This window comes from Aquarana catesbeiana, linkage group LG07 (genome assembly GCF_042186555.1).
Source record: "Aquarana catesbeiana isolate 2022-GZ linkage group LG07, ASM4218655v1, whole genome shotgun sequence".
NCBI classification, from domain to species: Eukaryota; Metazoa; Chordata; class Amphibia; order Anura; family Ranidae; genus Aquarana; species Aquarana catesbeiana.
In genome coordinates this window covers 303,248,534-303,270,276 of record NC_133330.1, presented here as the reverse complement: position 1 = coordinate 303,270,276, position 21,743 = coordinate 303,248,534, and the positions used below count along the sequence as shown (strand labels likewise).

General features: G+C 40.4%; 1 protein-coding gene across 1 annotated transcript in view; it reads right to left on the bottom strand.

Annotated features, from left to right (window-relative positions):
* The window catches only part of COL24A1 (collagen type XXIV alpha 1 chain), a 418,688-nt gene that overhangs the window by 151,452 nt on the left and 245,493 nt on the right, over positions 1–21,743 (bottom strand). Inside the window, exons 20-24 of the mRNA XM_073593602.1 lie at positions 10,950–11,003; positions 7,688–7,741; positions 6,474–6,518; positions 4,001–4,054; positions 2,240–2,284 (exon numbers count right to left, since the gene is read on the bottom strand). Of these exons, the coding sequence (XP_073449703.1) occupies positions 2,240–2,284; positions 4,001–4,054; positions 6,474–6,518; positions 7,688–7,741; positions 10,950–11,003 (252 nt within the window). The remainder of the gene's footprint in view (positions 1–2,239; positions 2,285–4,000; positions 4,055–6,473; positions 6,519–7,687; positions 7,742–10,949; positions 11,004–21,743) is intronic.

The following is a 21,743-nucleotide window of genomic DNA, read 5'->3' as shown; positions in this document are numbered from 1 at the left end:
CCCTATCATTTTATCGAATTTGACATTACATTCCTCTGATCTTCCAAAAAATCTCATAGCCAGTGATGGCAAAACAGTAAACTGTCAAAACTGCAAAAAAGAAAATATTTTCAATAATCATCTCCTGATTGAGGTTTTTCCGAAAATGGTGACATTCCTGAAATACTGAGCAGGAAATAGTTTCCCTTTAACAGCAGGAGTATGACAGACTACCACTGTTTTATGGGCCTCACTCAGGAAATCCATTGCTTATAGCCAATTATTGAGCATAAAAATGCTCCTTTATCTCTTCCTCTATCAACATTATGCTACAAATTATATAAATGAAAAAAGTGTGTTTTGCTGCAGCTGTGATTGGCAAAAACCTCCATAATCAACATCAAAAAGACATCCGTCTGTGTCACAAAAATTGTGAGATTTTCTGTTGACATAACAAGTTAACAGGAAGATCATCCAGATAAATCATCCAGATTACATGTTTACGATGTAGTAGCAAAAAAAAAAAAAGTACATTTAAAGGCCAACTCCATCTTTTGCAAAAAAATAATAATTGCACCCTCTCTGCCAATCCCTCCATTGGCTGCCACTCACCCAACAAATTACAAACTCCACCCAAAAGGGGAAGTTCCACTTTAAAGGGGTTGTAAAGGTTCGTGTTTTTTCACCTTAATGCATCCTATGCATTAAGATGAAAAAACACCTGTCAGTGACCGGCCTCCCAGCCCCCCCCCCCCCATTTTACTTATCTGAACCCTCAAACTTGACCAACGGGGACGCGTTCTCTCTGCTCAGGGTTCTCGGCTCTTGATTGGATAGATTAATAGCAGCGCAGCCATTGGCTCCCGCTGCTGTCAATCAAATCCAGCACCGGGGGGTGGGTCTGAGTCCTGCATTCGGCCTGTATGGAAGGAAACCCCCCCCCCCCGGGAAAGTGCTTCTCTGAGGGGGTTATCTGATGTGGGGAGGGGCCGCGAGAGCCGCCGAGGGACCCCAGAAGAGCAGGTTCTGGGCCACTCTGTGCAAAACAAGCTGCACAGTGGAGGTAAGTATGACATGTTTGTTATTTTAAAAAAACAAAAAACAAACCTTTAGTGTCACTTTAAGGCCACCTCCCGACTCCTCTTCTCTAAATTGCACTTTTTTTAAGGGGGGTTGCGGGTACCTAGTTTTGACAGGTACCCGCTCCCACTTCCGCTCAGATCGCCTCTTTCCCCCCTCCCTCCCCGCAGTCATCTGGGACACATAAAAAGTCCCAGAAGACTGCGGGACCATTCAAAGCACAGCACAGAACGTACATGCGCAGTGGGTACCTGTCTGTGAAGCCGCAAGCTGTCACACCCGGGTGCCCACAGTTGAGATGCTGGCACCGGGGAGAGAAGACCAAGCAAAGGGATGGCTTGGGTGAGCACATCGATACATCCTGGGACAGGTGAGTGTGTTTTTAAAAAAAGTTTCTGTAGCTGTTGACTTTTAATAAATACAAAATTACTATTTAAATTCAAAATACAAAAAAAACAAACTTACAAAGCCATCCACTATGCTGCTCCCAACTACATCACTAATCTAGTCTCAAAATACCAACCTAATCTTTCTCGTTGTTCCCCCCAAGACTTCATGCTCTCTATTTACTTTGTCACCTCCTTCCATGCTCATCTCCAGGACTTCTCCTGAGCAACTCCCATCCTCTGGAACTCCCTACCCCAATCTGTCCAACCATCTCCTACTCTGTCCACTTTTAGGCCATCCCTGAAAACCTCTCTCTTCAGAGAAGCCTATCCTACCCACACCTAACAACTGTACTTTTATTTTCTCCATCAGCTCATCCCCCACAGTTATTACCTTTTGTATCACTTGACTCTCTCCTTTAGATTGTAAGCTCTAACGATTCCTTCTGTATTAAATTTTATTGTAACTGTACTGCCTGCCGCCATGTTGTAAAGCTTTGCGCAATCTGTTGGTGCTATATAATAAGTGGGAGGCACATATACAAACTGTTGTAATTCCTACACCGTTCACCTGATTTGGATGTAAATACCCTCAAATTAAAGCTGAAAGTCTGCAGTTAAAGCACATCTTGTTCGTTTCATTTCAAATCCATTGTGGTTGTGTATAGAGCCAAAAAAGATTAGAATTGTGTCGATGTTCCAATATTTATGGACCTGACTGTACATGTTACTGTACAAGGTGGCCTAATCTATTGTTAGTCCTAATATATCACTCACGAAATAACAAAACTTACTGCTTCACCAGCTTTTCCGATGTTTCCTATATCTCCAACTTCACCCTAGTAGGATAAGGATAAAGTAAGTTATATTCATGATTATGTTTTTAGAATTATACTAAGCACCCAGATTTCACCTTGCCACATAGAAAAAAAAGATGAAATGTGATTGACTTCTTTTGGTTATTGCTCTTTGGGCATTCAGAACAATATGTATACCCTGCACTAACTTCTCCTGTAGAACACTGATAAAACACAGATTAACTGAAATGTAGGGCTATGTAAACTCTCCCACACAAGACAGCACTGGGGCCCGTCGACATGCCTCTTGGGCACTGAGAGCTACATTGTTGGGAGGCAGAGAAGTTTCACATGTTGCTTTATGCCCAAAAGGTATTTCTTCCAAAGATTTCTGTTCATCCATTTCTGGGATTTACACAGCTTTGCCACATAGCACAGCCCTGTTTGAAAGGGCAGGACACCTGATTTTTCACTTAGCACTTAGAGGTCTTGTTTTTCCCCTTGCCTGTGGCTTGACAGTGAAAGGAGAAACAGAAGATTGATGAGATAATCTCTAGGCTCTCTTCTCCTATCAGCTCGTTCCTTGTTAGCACATGAGCACTTCAGCTCAGCTGACCGACTTCTTGTGCTGTTTCTACCTTTCCTAGTTTGAGCTCTGCTGTTTAGGGCATTGCAAGCATTTAATACCAGCTCAAATTCAGGTACTTGCATATAAAAGCTAAATTCTGGGGGGGGGGGGGGTTCTTGTTTTTTTTTTATAGCATAGTTCCATCGGACCAATGTAGGACTACATATTCCACACCTGACCAATCACTTTCTGCAGATACTACAGTGATCCTCGTTAAGACCAATGCAGAGTGGCTGTCCTGCTGCATAGTGAAAACAGGTGGTAGCTTGGTACAGGCACCATTTAGAGAACATGCTGCATTTTTTTCAATGAATGCCAAGAGTTCTCTGATTGGATAAAGAGACCGGGCGGTAACTTTACTATTTCATCCAATCAGATAAAGTCATGTCTACATTTTAAAAATACAAGGAGTTATTTGAATGGTGTCCATGACAAGTGGGCAACCCCCTGTAGTTACTATGCAGCAGGACAGCCACTTAGCACAAAACACAGAAGACAGCAAAGATCACTGTAATAGCGGCGGCTAGGGATCAGCTAGCTATGGAATATAGAGTACTTACATTATTCCAGCTTGGACCAATGTAACTATGCAAAATAAAAAACATACCTGGGTTTCAGCTCAAAAAAAAAATACATACGATGTATTAATGAATACAGAGCTGCATTAGTTTGTGTCTTTTATATCCGTCTGCAGTAAAACTTTATAAAAAAAAAAAATATCTGCCATTTAGCAACTGAAATTTCAATTTACTGACATTAAACAGTGTAATGGATCAATTCTGAAAAGTTGCTTTTTGATTTCTGCAGTCCGCATACTGCTTTTTGTTTTATTAAGCAAGACAGACAGTGTTTTATACAAAAACACCTTGTGGACTTTGCCTTTGTGTAAGTAAAGTGCTTAGAGTACGCACAGCTTGAATATTAATTAAAAACAAAACATTCTAATTGTAATCCCACATTGGGCAACCATAAGGTTTCCAGAGACATCTCAGCCAAGAAATGTTAAGGAGGAGGAGGAGACTATGTCATGTCCCAGATGGAGAGCTCATCCTCTCATCCTAGCTATGTCTGTCTTATTTCCTACTTAGCTTTCTTCTACGAGACAAAAGGTTCTATAAAAACAGGTTCACCTTCAAGCCTTCCAACCCTTGTTCTCCAGCATAACCTTTACGTCCTGGTCTTCCCTGACAAAAATGAGAAAGATATTTTTTTGGTGAATCATGCACTGTACTGATTATTTCACAATTGTAACATGGGGAATTTAACAGTTGGTAACTCTTGACTCTTGTATCAGGAGAAAAATATGGGGGCTGCCACTGCTGGCCTTCCTTTGCAAATGCTAGTTTTATAGTTGTGTCTGACCTAAATACTTCAATATCATTTTCAAAGGAGAGGTCAGCTATGATAGCCCCCATACATTTCTCATAACAGAGTCACTTTGAATTACTCATAAACTTTTACATTGGAAAGGAAAGACTTTTGAAAGACAATTCTTTATACAATAATCAGAAATTATCATGAATTAATAAAACAGTGCAAAGAACAAAGTACAACATGTGGTACTCATGCCAAGCAGTGAGAATCCAGCTAGTATAAGTACTTCATCAAGAGAGTTCTGAATGGTTGTTATCAGTTACTGTACTGTGCTCCTGACTTATAAATAAGCTTACCCTACCAGATTTAAACTGAAAACATACTGGAAGCTTATTGTCTAAATCTGATACCTTTTGTTGTAAAGTTTGTCTTTAGGTAAATTTGTTATTTCAGGTTCTCAGTATTTTTAGCTTGCCTTGTCACACTGTCACGAGTGGCTGTCGGTAAGTAATAGCAATTAGTATTATGGCCAAATTACCGATGTGATAAAATTAAAGAATAGGCCTCCTAGAGATAATATTTATATCCAAATATTTTTATAGGTGTAAGCAGTCTGACAGAATTGTACTCATACAAGAGGAGTGATAATAAATATCACAGCACAATACTTCTAAAAGCATATTAATGTAACACACACACTCATGATGATGTATTATTACATAGAGATGAAAAAAAATTAACATAAAAAATATGTATACCTGTTTATCCCAGCTTGACTTAAAGTGGATGTAAACCCCAATTTTTTTTTTTTTTTTATATGAAGACTTCTACCTGGTAGAGTAGAGGATGTCAACTCATCTGTGCCCAGTCTTGCCATGAAGAGTAAATCCAGCTCTGAGCAATCCTCTTGTCTTTTTTTACTGAGATAAAAAACGACACATAGAGAAATCTGTGCCGCTTCTTCCCCCACTGTTGTGACTGACATCTGCTTAGCATGAGCACTAGCATGAGAACAGAGTGTGTCTACGGCACCGAGTGTATGACATGCGCAGGAAGGAGTGTATATAACAGGGCGCGTGCTCTCTTTCGCGAGGTTCGTCCTTGCGACGCTGCCTGACCGAAGGTAGTGTAGATGTGGGCGGGGAGTCTGGTGACTTTACGACTCTGCCCGCCGAGCGCCGGAAAATAGACCCGCCCACCGATTCCGAGTTTTGCGGGGCTCCAAATGCAGAAGGGGTGACAATTCAAAGGTAGGGATATATGCAGGAGGCATGTATATACATATAGATCATATAGTATGCCATTACTTTGTAAATGATGAACGTGGATTTACATCCCCTTTAAGCTTGTCTGCAACTACCAATCCTTATCTGTGTATCCAGATCTGCATGCCATATCTGGACCCCAGTGTATGTCTGCAACCCAAGTAATAACCTCAGTTCTTGTTTTGTCTGCCAGCCATCTGACTGGTTATACCTTTATATCAACTCTCTCTACCCTCAGCTACTGGCTGACAATTCTGTACATTATTTCAAGTAAACTGGTAACAGACCTTTGCAATTCTACCTGGGAACAGAATTCTTAAATGTAGAAGATACATTCAGTAAAGACCACAAATGAAAACAGTTAGATAGATAAATTACAAAATACCTGTATATAAAAATCAAATATAAAAAATATTCATTTTTTTCCCATAGTAATTAACCTTGGTCCCACCCTTATGCCTCTTAAGCCTCCCTGTTAGTCAGCATGTCCACCTATTATATTAAAGTACTAACAGAAAGGTGTATGAGTTGGGGGGAGGTGGGATCAAGCTAGAATTCTAAAGGATAAGTCAAGATTTGCATAACTTCCTATACCTCTAGATCCATGGACACACAGTTTTTCAATTAATTTGACAAATTTTCATCATTTTTCCCAGGTCTGTGACGGGTTTACTTTCAGTGTGGATAAAGGTCATAGATATTTGTTCAGCTCAATGTCTGCCTCCATTACATGCATTAGACACATGATACAGTATATCATGAGTCCATGATCATACAGCAAGATAAATGCCCCAAACCCACCCCACCAGTAATTACTCCCACGTGGCTTAATTTATTCTTAACATTCCAGCTCACACTTTTTTTGTTACACAAGTTACATCTATTTATATCAGCTTGCTCCTTGATACACTGTATATCAATACAATATCATGCATGTTAGATCAGGGGTTTATTACCCAAATCCATCCCATGTTCTCAAACTGTGACCACAATAGTTAAACATGCTAAGTTGAAGCGCACATACCATTGGTCCAAGACCACCTGGAGGTCCAAGTGGTCCTTCTTCACCCTGTAAAATAGAGATCCATACTGAAATTGTGTACAAGAAACAAAAACATAACTATCATTAAATAGCAATCAGCACCAGTGTCAGTTACACATGGTCCAATGAAATTAGTTATTCATGACCCAAAACCAAAGGCGATGAGAAATAAAAGAATGGGGGGGGGGGGGGATGCTGCGACAAGAATAGCTGAAGGATTTGCCGGAAGGGAAGGGGCTAATGTGAGGGGTTACAGGAGGGATTAAGCCAGGTGGAAGGGGAAGTACGCATAACCCCAAAGAAGGGTCCATTGGTCCATCTGCACTGGATAAACACAGGTCACTGCAAGGGCATATAGAAAACAATAGGCCATGTGGGTTTTGCTTCATTTCTGTGCAAAAGTTGTGGGGATACTAAAACTGTTAGAACCATTCGAGGGATCTGTTTTGTTAGAATGTTTTGGTATAGAGGATATAAACTGTTTCATTTGAAGTTAATGATATTGTTCTTGTGGTGACATAATATATTTGTTTTTCAAGTAACAAAAGGTCACATAATCTTTATTGTTTTTTTTTTCTCAACAGAGGGCAATAAGAGCCCCACTATTGTGACCATCTGGCTCTTCCTGTACCCATCTATAACCCCTTTGTCTTCTTCCAGTGTAGTGGCACTGGCAGCAAGCAGCAGAAGCAGTTTGTTGACCCTTGATTCAAGAACAATTCTGAAGCAGACCAAAACCCTAACCTAACCATGACCAATTCCTACTGTTGTACTAACACCACTAAAATAAATGAAGCAGTGTTAATGCAGAAAAAAGCTCCATTGTGCTAACACCTTTGTATTTACTTAACCATCACATAGTTCAACCTCCATTTGGCTGCTTCACCCCAAACACAGTTAAGGCAGCAGAATATATGCTCATGTGTGAGGGTCATTAGGGAGTATCTCTGTTCAGGTAGAGCCACCAATTGAGTGACACTGCCAAAACATGCAGAATATATATCTTCCACCAAGTGGCGTTGTATGGGTGCTGGCAGCTGCAGAGTTCCTAGAACTGCTGACAAGTAGCAATCATACATGGAAAGGAAAGGACTGCAGAAAGGGGATAGGGTAGGGTGAAGGAAGAGTGAAAGATTATTTTCGGATAGGGTTTTGGTCCTCTATGTTATCATAACATATTAGTGCCCCAAACTTACCTCCACGCCTTTTGGACCTGGCGGACCTGGAGGCCCTCTGTCTCCAAGAAGCCCCTATAGAAATACAGAACTCTTAAAATATTACAATCAGAGTTATATATATATAAAAAAAAGTGTAACTTCATTTTTCACTTCATCTTTCATTGTCCTTATAAATGCAATGCACACAAGTGAGAAAATATAATAAAAGGTAGTGATTATCAGCTGTTCTATTATGCCTCGTCCAGCTTTTATGGTATTTAATAAGTACAACAGAATAAGTTAAAATGTAGCTGGTAGCCATGCTTTTTTTTTCAAAAGTGATTTGTCTATGTGACAATGGAATATTCTCAAACACAATGGGGTTGATTTGCTAAAACTGGAGAGTGCAAAATCTGGTGCAGCTGTGCATGGTAGCCAATCAGCTTCTAACGTCAGCTTGGCCAATTAAGCTTTGACAAAAAACCTAGAAGCTGATTTTTATGCAGAGCTGCACCAGATTTTGCCCTCCCACAGTATCATACACGTGGAAGAATTAAAATGTATTTATAGTTTATTTACTTCAGTACTAAACAAGTAACAGGTAAATGAGACACTATACTGTACATATAAAAATTTCATATTTTCCACTTGCAGCCATCAAACAGCATGTTACAAATAGGAGCATAAGCTTTATGCTACTCACAAGAACATCTCCATTATAAAAAAAAGAACAAGAGAGCTCAGTTTACACAAGCAGCCGAGTGACTTAAAGTGGATGTAAACCCTCACATATACCCAGGGAAGTGAACAGCCTTAGATGATACACAGAGATGAAACAAATCTCCCTACATAAGTTTTACATGTATATCTGCTGTCTTCCCCTTTCTACACTGTTTAGCAAGTGCATGTCCTGTTAGAATTTTCTCTTCCTGATTCACCTGTGGGTGTGGATTCTTGCAATACACTGTAATGTCCCATACACACGGTCGGATATTCCAACGTAAAATGTGCTTGTTGTCGGAAATTCCGTCCATGTGTAGGCTCCATCGGACAGTTTCCATCGGAATTTCCGTCACACAAAATTTGAGATCTGGTTCTCAAATTTTCCGACAACAAAATCAGTTCGCGTAAATTCCGATCGTGTGTACACAATTCCGACGCACAAAGTTCCACGCATGCTCGGAATCAAGCAGAAGAGCAGCACTGGCTATTGAACTTCATTTTTCTCAGCTCGTCGTATGTGTTGTACGTCACCGCGGTCTTGACGTTCGCAATTTACGACCAACTTTGTGTGACCGTATGTATGCAAAACAAGTTTGAGCCAACATCCGTCGGAAAAAATCCATGGATTTTGTTGTCGGAATGTCCGATCAATGTCTGATCAGGTGTACGGGGCATAAGACAGCTGATTGGAGGAAACACGCGCACCCCCTCTCTATACAGGCAGGAAAAGGAAGAAACAATGCAGAGCTGTGCTGTGAATAGACCAGCTCTCTGCTAATCTATGTATAGTAACCAACCCGACACAAAATTCAGCCTGGTTTTATCTCAGTTGACGGAGAACTTGTCATAAGTTATCATGCTGATAACAGAAGAACGGAGCAGGAGAAAGCCACGGGACTTAGGGCTTTGGAGAGAGATAAGTAAACACTACAGAAATATATATGCCCAGCTCAAATTTCATGAATCGGGTTTACATCCACTTTAATGTAGGTACATATCACAGGTGGGGCCGTCTTAAAAGGTAGCATTATTTTAGCCTAATTGCCCTCATCATCTAATTTCTCTCATCCACTGCATCTATAACAGGGGCGGGCCAACCTTTAATGGCACACAGGTGCTGCCCCACCCTCTCCATCGCCGCCTCCCCTATCCATGTGTCTGGCCCCTTTGAGGACACAGGCGCATGGATTCCAATGCGGAGGGGCTGTTTTTATGAAGCACTGATTAGAACCAAGGGCTCTAATAGGCTTCAATATAGGGTACGCTCGGGTTGCAGAGAACACTGATCCTCCTCCTGGCCAATCAGGAAGCGGGTGTTGACACCGGTCACTCGATTGGCTGAAAGGACAGGCGGTCCTATTGGACGCCCAGGAGGAGCCGCACGGCGGAAGCCGCCGTGATGCAGAGAGGACACAGAAGCCGCTGCTCGCCACCCAGCCTGCAACCCGCCCATAGGAGCCTGCAACCCGCCGCCCATAGGAGCCCGCAACCCACCCACAGGAGCTCGAAACCCAGCCACTGCCCGCCACCTGTAGGAGCCTGCCCACCTGCAACCGATGGGGTAAGTTCCAGGGTAGGGGGGGTGCCGCCGACCAACTGACCAACCTGGGGGGGTGTTGTTTTTCGCCCCCCCCCCAAAAAAAAAAACACTGATCTGTAGCTTCCACTATAGACCTCAGATCTGCAGGGAAACTCATCCAAGGGCCACAGCAGGCTGCAGCACACTGTGTGGCATTTTCTCCTTGGACCTTAAAGCAATCTCTTAAATGAAAACAATATTTTATTATTGAAATTAAAAATGTTGTAAACCATAAGATTATAAAATTGTACGTTTTTAAAAATTAAGAAATATTTCAAGAAATTTTGCCCATTTATTTTCCTTGTCATGTTAAAGCTGGACAAGCCTGAAACATTCCATCTCACTGTTCACTTCTTTCCTTTCAATTCTTATGCCGCGTACACACGAATGTTTGACGTGAGCTTGTTGTCAGAAATTCCGACCATGTGTAGGCTCCATCGGACATTTGTTGTCAGAATTTACGACAACAAAAATTTGAGAGCTGGATCTCAAATTTTCCGACAACAAAATCCACTGACGTAAATTCCGATCGTGTGTACACAATTCCGACGCACAAAATTACACGCATGCTCGGAATCAAGCAGAAGAGCCGCACTGGCTATTGAACTTAATTTTTCTCGGCTCGTCGTATGTGTTGTACGTCACCGCGTTTTTGGCGATCAGAATTTCTGACAACATTTGTGCAACCGTGTGTATGCAAGACAAGTTTGAGCCAACATCCGTCGGAAATAAATCCAGGATTTTGATGTCGGAATGTCCGATCGTCTGTACGCGGCATTACTTTCAAGCTTCTGTCAGACACAATGATGTAATCATGGAGACGGCCACAGGCACACCTCCCAGTGAGTACCAAATCATTTTTTAACCACGGTGGGCACAACTAGTCAATTATTCTTGGTATCTTAATCGCTCAAGAAACTGATACAAAATTGTTAAGGTATATCAGAAGATTTAAACAATTCTGAGCTATGAGTTCTTATAATGTCTTGATGGTCCTACCTTTGGTCCTTCAGGTCCATTTAACCCAGGCAAGCCAATATCTCCCGGAAACCCCTAATAAAGAAATTAAAATAAGAATTAAAGAATGGATTTGAAGAATGCTATAAAACATACACAGTGAAGACAAAAGACCAACAGCTTTTGCTTATTAATTATTTGAATAATTGTTTTCTTATATTTTTTTCTATCTGTAAATATTACAATAGTTTCCTAAATACATTTTGTTAAAGTGGTTGTAAACCCTGTTATGCCACTTTTCACTACAGGTAAGCTTATAATAAGGCTTACCTGTAGGTACCATGTATATCCCATAAACTTGCACAGTTTAGGAGATATTCACTGTATCCACATGTGCCCATGTCATCAGCACATGCGCACTAAAGAAACGGCCCACTTGAGCCATTTCTTCAGTAGTCGTGCCGTGACCACATGCGCGGGAGTGACGTAATTCCACGAACCCGGAAATAACTTTGGGAGACATGTCGCCGGTCACAGCGGTGTGCAGGAACCGCTGCAACAGCTTCGATCTAAGTATTTAATAATGAGCTAGTATGCGATGCATACAGCTAATTATGCTTTTGTCTTGCAGGTTTTCTTTTTTCTGAGTTTACAACCACTTTAAAAACCATACTTACCATGCAAGCCGTTTTGATATTTTGTTACTTAAAATAGTTTTTCACTTTAAAATTTCAGCCATTTCAGAATTTTTCAACCCTCAAAATAAAGGTAATTTTTTTTGGTGTAAATTTGCAGGAGACTATACTGTATTCTGTATTTCTCAAAATCCTAATTTCCCTTTACATTTTAGGCAATGACATAAGGGGCATTATTTATGAAAGACAAACCCACTTTGCACTACAAGCGCAAACTACAAGTGCAAAGTGCACTTGAAATTGCACTGAAAGTGCACTTGGAAGTGCAGCCGCTATAGATCCGAGGGGGACATGCAAGGAAAATAAAAAACAGCATTTAAGCTTGCACATGATTGGATGATAAAATCAGCAGAGCTTCCCCTTATTTCAGATCTACCCCTCAGATTTACAGTGATTGCACTTCCAAGTGCACTTTCAGTGCAATTTCAAGTGCACTTTGCACTTGTAGTGCAAAGTGGATTTGCCTTTCATAAATAACCCCCAATGTGTTTGTGTTACCGTGCATTTTTTGTGTGTTGACGCATGTTGGGTTGAGGCAGTCCCTTTAATTTGAAAAGGTCCCCTCAACAGGCTTCAAAGGATGAAAAAAAAATGTACCTGCATTACTTTTGGGGAAAAACAGAGCACCACAACTAACATAATGCAGATGCATTTTCTCTTTACTGAATGTGTGCTTTGGTGCCATACCATGTGTTAGCGTGTGTGCTCTATTCCTGGCCCCTTCTTGGTGCAGGATGTTCAAATCCAGCTTTGTGTGTTTCCAAGACTTTGTGTAGAATGCAGAGAACCGCACCAGCCACGTCAAGTTCGGTATTCGAAAAGCCAATTATTATGCATCAGTGGAAACATAGACAAACATCTCACTCTACTTCCCTTCACACTAATGCCTTTAGCACTGCACAATGTGCTTAACTAAGGAAGTGGGATGTCTGTCAATGTTTCCACCATTGCAAAATGAATGGCTTTTTGAATGCTGGACTTGATGTGAATGGTGTGGTTCTCTGTATTCTACACATAGTATGGAGAGGGGATACATTCAGAGGGGGCCAACACAAGCATAACTGGGGTCGGCAGCTCCTAAACAAATATGGCTGGTGAGAACTGACTGTTGTATGTTGCCGAACCAGCGGGTTAGTACACAGCACTAGTCTTGCACTATAAAGTAACAACCCCAACTTTACTGTTCCTTTACTCTTCCTTTCATTTAATCCTTTTCCAGAAGAGGCTCAGGAATTCAATTTATAATCCACTTTTAACTAGTTTCACTGGCAGACTTCAAAGGACTTATCTACTAAGATTAAAGCAAATGATTTTATGAGATGAGAGTCTGATGCTTGCATGAGAAACAGCGCTTTGATACTGGAAGTCATCAAAACTCCGGTCATATGACTGCTAAACCAAAGAGTTCGCATTTGATCAACTAACGTAAAATACAATGATCCAGCCAAATCAAGTCTATAACCCTCCTGAAAAGAAAATAGCCTCTTGTAGGTCTTAGAGCTGCACGATTCTGGATAAAATGAGAATCATGATTTTTTTGCTTAGAATAAAGATCATGATTCTCAGCTTAACATCATCTTTCGCATTATACAAAAAAAAATTTGGCCAACTTCACTGTTTAGTTTCTTTTTAATTCACTGAAGTGTATTTTCCCCCAAAAATTGCGTTTGAAAGACTGCTGCACACATACAGTGTGACAAAAAATATTGCAACGACCGCCATTTTATTCTCTAAGATCTCTGCTAAAAATATATATATAATGTTTGGGGGCTCTGTTATTTTCTAGCAAAAAATACTAATTTAACTTGTAAGCAACAAGTGTCAAAAAAAGGCTTAATTTGTAATAAAAACATCTTTGCCATTCTGTAGCTCCCCTCCAACCACTTTGCATATTATTGTATATATACTGTGATTCTGTGCTTGCCATATATGCTGCAGAAATCTCTCTTCACTGAGTCTGGCTGCATCCATTTTAACTGTGGGCAGCTGAAGCTGCTGCCTGTTCACTTCCTGGAATTACACAGACACACAGCCACCCTCCCTTCCTGGCAAACTCTCATGAGAGTGAAAGAGAGAGAGAGAGAGAGCTGTGCATGATGTCATAAGCCTAGGCTTTTTATCAGACAAGAAACAGGAAGTGGGCTGTATAAGGTATTTACTGGCAGAAATAAAATGTTTTACTTTCCAGCGTTAAAACAACAAGGGCAGAAGATTTAATAGATGGAAAGTTGAAAAAAATGACTGAAGGTCCGCTTTAAGTGGTTAAAGCAGAACTTTAGTAATTTTTTTATCTTTCCATCTATTAATTCGTCTGTCCTTGTTGTTTTAACTTTTTTTTGCCTTTAAATACCTTATACAACCCACTTCCTGTTTCTCGTCCGGTAAAAAGCCTAGGTTTATGACACCATACACAGCTCTCTCTCTCAGTGAGTTTGCCAGGAAAGGAGGGGGGGGGTGAGTCATAAGAGGGCCAGTGAGAGCTGCAGAGCTGGAGGTGTGCCTCTGTGTGTCTGTGTAAATCCAGGAAGTGAACAGGCAGCAGCTTCAGCTGCCCACAGTTGAAATGGATGCAGCCAGACTCAGTGGAGGGAGATTTCTGCAGCATATTTGGCAAATACAGAATCATAGTATATATAAAATATGCAAAGTGGTTGGAGGGAAGCTTCAGAATGGCAAAGATGTTTTTATTACAAGTTATGTGCGCAGACTGCAGTTCCTCTTTAAATTGACCTCATTTGCAGACCAAAATTCATCCCTTTGATCTCTATAAGAACAGAACAATACAATGTTACTTTTTATCCTTCTTTCAGTGCTGAGCAATGTTATTGATAAACATTGCCGGATGATTTTTGTAACAGCTGTGAGCAGGGAACTGCTCTGCACTTGTTACATGAATAGTGGAAATGCTAGATTAAGATCGTGAGGGGGTTGAATCGAGATCTCGATTTTTTGACGTTTAATTGTGCAGCTCTATTAGGTCTACTATAAAAAAGACTCTGCATTGCAGATATAGTTCATGTTTTTCCTACTATGAAGGATATAATTATTTTGTGCATAATAAATCAAAATAGATGGTTGAAAATGAATGATGTTGCTGAAGTTTCGTGTTAAAAAAAAAAACGATGTTGCTGAAGAAATGAGAAACAGCAAAAACAAGCAGGTATAAAAGGGTCACACCACGAAAAACTGGTCTAATTTGGGTAAATCCTGGTGGACTAAATCACACGTCAACTTTATCAATCTGGCAGGCAAGATTCCTGCACCTGAATTCCCAGCTCGCCCACCTTCTAGGGCCATTAGTGTTAACTTTATGTACTGGAATTGACAGGCTGCACCCATCTGTATCATTAAACTTTATGCATGCCGTTCAGTCAAAAATATGAACATCATACAACCCAGATTTTCTTGTCGGTATTATATATTGTGACTGTGTCCTTCATTCCATTGGTGGCCACACTCCCCAAGTAACAATCCTATATATGATTAATGGATTTTTATTTTGCCTGGATCTTAATATATGTTTAACTGGAGAATTTATACATGACTTCTTTCATATAGTTGGAAGCCATTTGTGGATTTGATTATGTATATTTGTGTATGCTAATAACTTTATTAGTGCGCACAAGTGTTTATATATTTTATGTAACCTGCCACAGGCCAACACTCTGCTTGTCTTGGAATTCATGATTGGAACACTATTAGACATATAATAATATTGCAAGTATATCTGTAATGTTTAATTTGCGCTGTGAGAAAAGTGCCTGGGAAATAAAATAAGTCCTGGTATCTACGGCCAAGACCAACTTTCTCAGTGTGATAATAAATAAGATGACAAGGGTGGAATGGAAAACTGGACTGTTTGCAATAATGATATTTGGAAATCGGTAAACTAGGGCGATGTAAACATGTTTAACATGTGTAGGGATAAATGAAATGTTATCTTCTGTCATATCACATCTTCTCAATTGTCACGGTGTTGATACATGGACTTAAATGCAGGAAATTTAGCAGTATTTACAGATATAAATTGGTCTAACATAGAAGTTAGTTTGAAGGTTGCTTGATTTAAAGTTAGCAGGAAATTCAGTGTAAACCTAGACTTATGCAGGTAAATTATAGCAATTTGTCAGTAAAAAAACAAAAAGAACCCTTACCTGTCTTGCTGACCGTACTCCACTGTCTTTAAAGCGGTTGTTAAGCCACTGTAATATAATCTTCCTATTCCCTCTGTATCATAAGAACATGTGTCCCTGTGGTTGTGTAATATAAAAAAATCAGCCGATCTGTAACGATATAAGCCCTGCTCCGGGCACACAGCTGATTGCTCTCCTCTCGTCCATCTTGGCTCACAGCTGCAGTGGGCGGGGCCGAGCTGTCCCACTGACATCAGCTGGGGAGGCGGGGGAGAGAGGAGAGAGAGAGCCGATGATCAGCTGGGCGCCGGGAGTCATACCATGATATCAGGAGCTTAGCGGCCATGATTATCGTGGTCTGTTTGCAGGGGGGAGGGTATAGCCAGGCAGGATCAGGTTTTTTAGGGTATACAGGGGGCCAAATGACACAGCACAAGCACTGTGCTGTATTACACGCTAACATGATTTAAGGGATCAGTTTGTTTGTTTTTTTGGGTTAACAAACGCTTTAAGGGAAGAATCTACTGTAAAAACCTCCAAAAGTGTCAGATGCCAACATCCCCTACTGCACGCTGTGGTTTTACCCACCGTCTCCTTTATCACTTCAGGACACAGAAGTAGTGTAGGAACAGAAGGAACCACAAAGAGGAGCAGGGAAAACAAGAATCCAACACACCCTGAAGCGTGGGGAATCCTGAACATTATTTAGGAAGCTCCACTCTTCACTACAGTGGACCTTAGCATTGGGGGCAGCAGGACAGGTATTTTTTAAAGCAGAATGTCAGTGAAAAATAAGACAAAAAAAATATTAACCCAATAAAAACAGATTTTCTGCAAAATTATCCTTCAATCCAGAGATTCCCCCCCCCCCCCCCCCGCAGTATTTCAATCTAGATGCTAGAGTCTGATGGCCAGCGTCATTCAACCCACTTCCCCTAAGCCTTAGTCATCCTGAACCTGCCCAGCCTGTGACTGGACAGTGATGGGTGAAGCAGCGTAGTGATGAGCTCATCTCTCTATCATGCTGCCCTCTCCACCTATCAGAACGCTGTTGCAATATGTGAACTCATTGGCTCCTTGTGCTGCATTCTCCTCTCACACGCTAGCTTGGCTATCCGCTGTACAGGGACTGCAAAAGGCTGATACCAGGTCAAATTCAGGTACTTACACTGCTTTTATTTAAAAAATGAAATGAATCATGCTTTAAACCCCTTTCACACTTAGCCGCGGCCGTGTTAGCGGTAAAGCGCCGCTAGTTTTAGCATCGTATTACCGTCATTTTAGCTGCGCTTTTCGGACTTCTTCTAAAGTCCTGCAAGCGCACCGCCCCAGTGTGAAAGCACTCGGGCTTTCACACTGGGGAGGCATTGGAGGCTTTTTTCAGGCGCTTTACAGGTGCTCTTTTTAGCGCTAAAACGCCTGAAAAACGCCTCCAGTGTGAAAGGTGTTTTACTGATTACAGAGCCTTTTACATTGTTTTCTTGGTTTAATTGTTTGCAAGAAACAGTTCTTTTTGTGTTTTTAAAAGTGAGTTGCCTATTTAGGTTTTTAATTAGCTTTGTATAGAATAGGAGAATAGGAGAGATTTAAAACCCTTGTTTGTTTGTTTTCTGACACAACAGCAAGTGAGGGGAAATCTCTTCAAAGTAAGGGAAATTTACCAATCTCTTGGTGGTTGTCAAATCAAATGTCCCCATGTTTCCCCTCTATTTCTACTAATAACCATACACATTTGGAATTCCCATCACTTTCTGTCCCAGTACCAATGGTCACCAGGACAAATTGAGATGCTAAACCTACCCTGAGGAGACACAGAATGCAATAAAAACTGGACATTGTTAACTCTCGTTCCCTTTCTATTCCGAACTAAAAAACAAATTTGGCTTTACGTACACTTTAAAGAGCTGCGGAAGGTATGGTCCAAAGATAATACAAAAATTCTTTAGATACAGTGCACACATGGCTGTGTGGTTTCAATTGCACATTACTCTGTGGTTACAAAGGAGAGCACAGGACGAAAAAATAGCATTAATGATAATATGTGAGAAGGGGTAAAAAAATATATATTTTCTTGAAGCAGAGGTTCAGTTAAATCCTAACTATACTTAAACCTGTTCCCACCCACAGACTATTCTAACTACCCTGTAAAAGGAAAGATGTCTATACTTACCTATTCTGAAGGTGCTCTGGTCCGATCAAATGATCTCCCCAGCAGCTGGATTAAGTGAAGAGAAGAGTTCGCCATCAATGGCTGCAGAGCCTATGCAGTGACATCACCCACAGGCTTATTATGGAGCATCTGTTATCGGATGTTCCTCCTCTACACTGAAGCTGCTGCTTGAAGCCAATCATGTGACCAAACTGAAGCATCCTCAGTATAGGTACAAAAGTGAGTACACAGTTAAACTAAATCTCCTGCGCTCAATGGTGGTGCGATGGCAGTGGAAGAAGCCTGGAATTCCAATGGCTCCCAGTACATGCACAGGCTTTGCTGCCCTCCTAGGGGCAGGGGAGACCCAACAGGAACACTGAGGGCTCTGAGGAAGAGGGGATCTCCCCTCGAAACGCCATTTGGAAGGTCTTCCGGTGTGTTGGACACAGTCTTGGTGACCTGGTTGCTGTTTGTCCATTGTGGACTTTAATATGATTTTACTATACACTTGTTTGTGGGTATGTTTCCTTCTTCTTTATTTTAATAAATATTACTTGGGTAATGCGCAAGGTTGGTGCGCCCTCTTTTCATTCTTAAAAGTGAGTACACCCCTCACATTTTTGTAAATATTTTATTATATCTTTTCATGTGACAACACTTAAGAAATGAAACGTTGCTACAATGTAAAGTAGTGAGTGTACAGCTTGTATAACAGTGTAAATTTGCTGTCCCTTCAAAACAACTCAACACACAGCCATTAATGTCTAAATCGCTGGCAACAAAAGTGACTACACCCCTAAGTGAAAATGTCAAAATTGGGCCCAATTAGCCATTTTCCCTCCCCGATGTCATGTGACTTGTTAGTGTTACAAGGTCTCAGGTGTGAATGGGGAGCAGGTGTGTTAAATTTGATGTTATCGCTCTCACTCTCTCATACTGGTCACTGGAAGTTCAACATGGCACCTCATAGCAAAGAACTCTTTGAGGATCTGAAAAAAAGAATTGTTGCTCTACATAAAGATGGCCTAGGCTATAAGAAGATTGCCTAGACCCTGAAACTGAGCTGCAGCATTTCACTTAGGGGTGTACTCACTTTTGTTGCCAGTGGTTTAGACATTATTGGCTGTGTGTTGAGTTATGTTGAGGGTACAGCAAGTTTACACTGTTATACAAGCTGTACACTCACTACTTTACATTGTAGCAAAGTGTAATTTCTTCAGTGTTGTCACATAAAAAGATATAATAAAATATTTACAAAAATGTGAGGGGTGAATTCACTTTTGTGAGATACTGTATGTATAGACATCTTTCCTTTCAAAGAGTAGTTAGAATAGGCTAAGAATTGGGGTGGGAGCAAGTTTGGGTGTAGCTGGGATTTGACTGAACTTCCACTTTAATGCTTGAGAGAGAGATGGTCCTGGCAAATACACATTTGCCTTATATGGAGGAAGCCAGAAATGGGTGAAGCTGGGAATACCTGCCTAGCAAAAGCACAGAATAGGTGGACTCAAAACTGCAGATAATCGACAATGGATATGAGATGGACAGCAGTTTAAAATAAATGATAATATGATTTATGCATAGGGGACTGAGACCCTAAGTATATAAAAAAAACTATACATATTTAGGTTTTATAAACATTTTTGTGCTTAATAGTAATAGTCCTAACCTGTAGCAACTAAGATACCCCTGTAGTAGAGGAATCAAACATTGATATTTTAAAGTCAATGGTAGTTCCCAATAATTAGTATTTAAAAATAATTGGTATTTAATTTTGAGTTGTACTGAAGTATAGCCTTAAAGGTTGACTCTGCTTTCAATAGAGATTTGGGTTTGACCTCTCTCCTCCATCCCTAATCACATTTTCCAAATTGTGACACGGGTCTCAGATGTGGATTAAAGTTTTAACCTGCTCAAGGTTCAGTCATGTTTAATACTTATCCAAGTGAACATTTTGCCATGCGTTTAAGAGCCACAGCCAAGATCACTGTCAATTTGGTCAGTACAAGGCACTTAACAAGTTTATTGTCATGGCCAGAGATGATCTGAAGCTGTCTGGTATTGATTTTCATCTTCCTTTGAGAGGTTTGCAAACTATTAGGATTCAAATCCTGCTCCAGGACAAAAGAAGGGGCACAGAGGACAATTCATCACATTGGAGATCTGGTAGGAAAACATGATGAGGACAGGAAGATCTGGATTTACTATGCATACTGTAATGGACTCACCTGAGGGGATTAGGGAAACAGATGGTAAGTATGTTGTAGAAATAAAGCCAGGGTACCCCTGCAAATAATTAGTATCTTCTTCATAGCTACATGAAGTAGAGGAAGCCTTTGTACATGCCTGTAACTAATAAAGGAAATCCTAGCTTATAGGAAACAGGAAAGCTGCCATTGCTAATGTTGCCTTCAGAAAATGCTAGCTGCCTCGCTGTCATACTGATCCATGACTTTTACAGTGTATGTAAACCCCAACAATAAACTTCTCTTTTTGCTCCTTTTTGTTCTGTTGAATATTTCATTAGAAGATTTTGTTATATCAGTTAGATGAGTTAAAAAATACCTGTGGTTCCCACCAGAAATCCTGTGAACTGATAACTTCCTTTGTTCTTTGGCTGTGCTACACTGTTATGTACTACATTGTTCTTTGTGGATTACAGAACCATTCTCTTCTATGTTATGGACAAGCAAGTGTGTTACTGGCAGGATCACCAGGTGAAAAAATAGGGAAAAAATGTTTCCAAACTAAACAAAAGAGCTAAAATTAACAATTTATTATATATACTGTATAGTATATATTTAGTTGGGATTCCACCATACCCTACTTTTTACTAGAAATACATGCTATGGTCAATTTACTATTTTAAAAGTCGCTCATAAATCAAAAATATTTTCCAGTGTTTTTCTATGTACTCTTCGCCTATTTTCTTAGGAGTGGTGTACTATCTGATCAAGCAGGGCAAGCTCCTGATTATCCAATGTAAACAGTAATCAGTCATTATTAATAATGTAATCTAACTTAGCAAAGGTTAATGGGTGGTAATAGTGCTTTTCGCTAAGTATAAACATGTCGTTTTGGTTACTCTGGCTCAACAATTAAGAGGTAACTGTAGCCAAAACCCTACAAGAGTTTTTTTTTCAAGCCAGTTCAAAACGCAACAATGAAATACAAAAATCCAACAGCCCACTAGATTTTTATTTGTCGATGATCGGTAGACTGGTAATTGGTTGCTATGGGTTAACATGACTTTAGCCAAAATACAGTTTAGTTTTGGATGGTCTAGAGAAGGGTAAAACACCTATATATTTAGTAATAGAAAATGAAAATGGCATTTGTAAGGCAGTCACATTTGGCCAAGAGAAGCTACATTTGTGTACAATCAAAAGGCAAATGACAAAAAAAAAGGCCACAACATTCAACCATAAGAACATGCAACTTCTGTCGCCTGACTATATAAGGGAATCCTGGGAGGCAAAAGTCTGTGTTCCATCCGGTAGCTAAGATACCTTCAAGTCTTTTGGACAACCAGCCCAACAGGCAGACAATAATCAAGAACAAAAGGCGATGGTCGGCCACATCCCCTATCATTTTTAATGTTTTGTTTTCTCTGTCCAAATGAAAGATTTTCCTTTACTTCCTGTCCTAAAAAAGCATCAGGAAATTAAAAGTAAATCTTTAAAATGAGCCCTCTCCAAGACAGCTGTCCTTGTCGACAGGAGTCCACAGTAAAGGATTTCTCTTTACCTCTTGTTCTGGTGAACACTTTTTTTTTTGACAGTTTTGAAATTTCTATTACTTTGTGTCTTGGTAACTATGGTAATATTTTTTATTTTCTTTGTCCAAATAAAGAAGA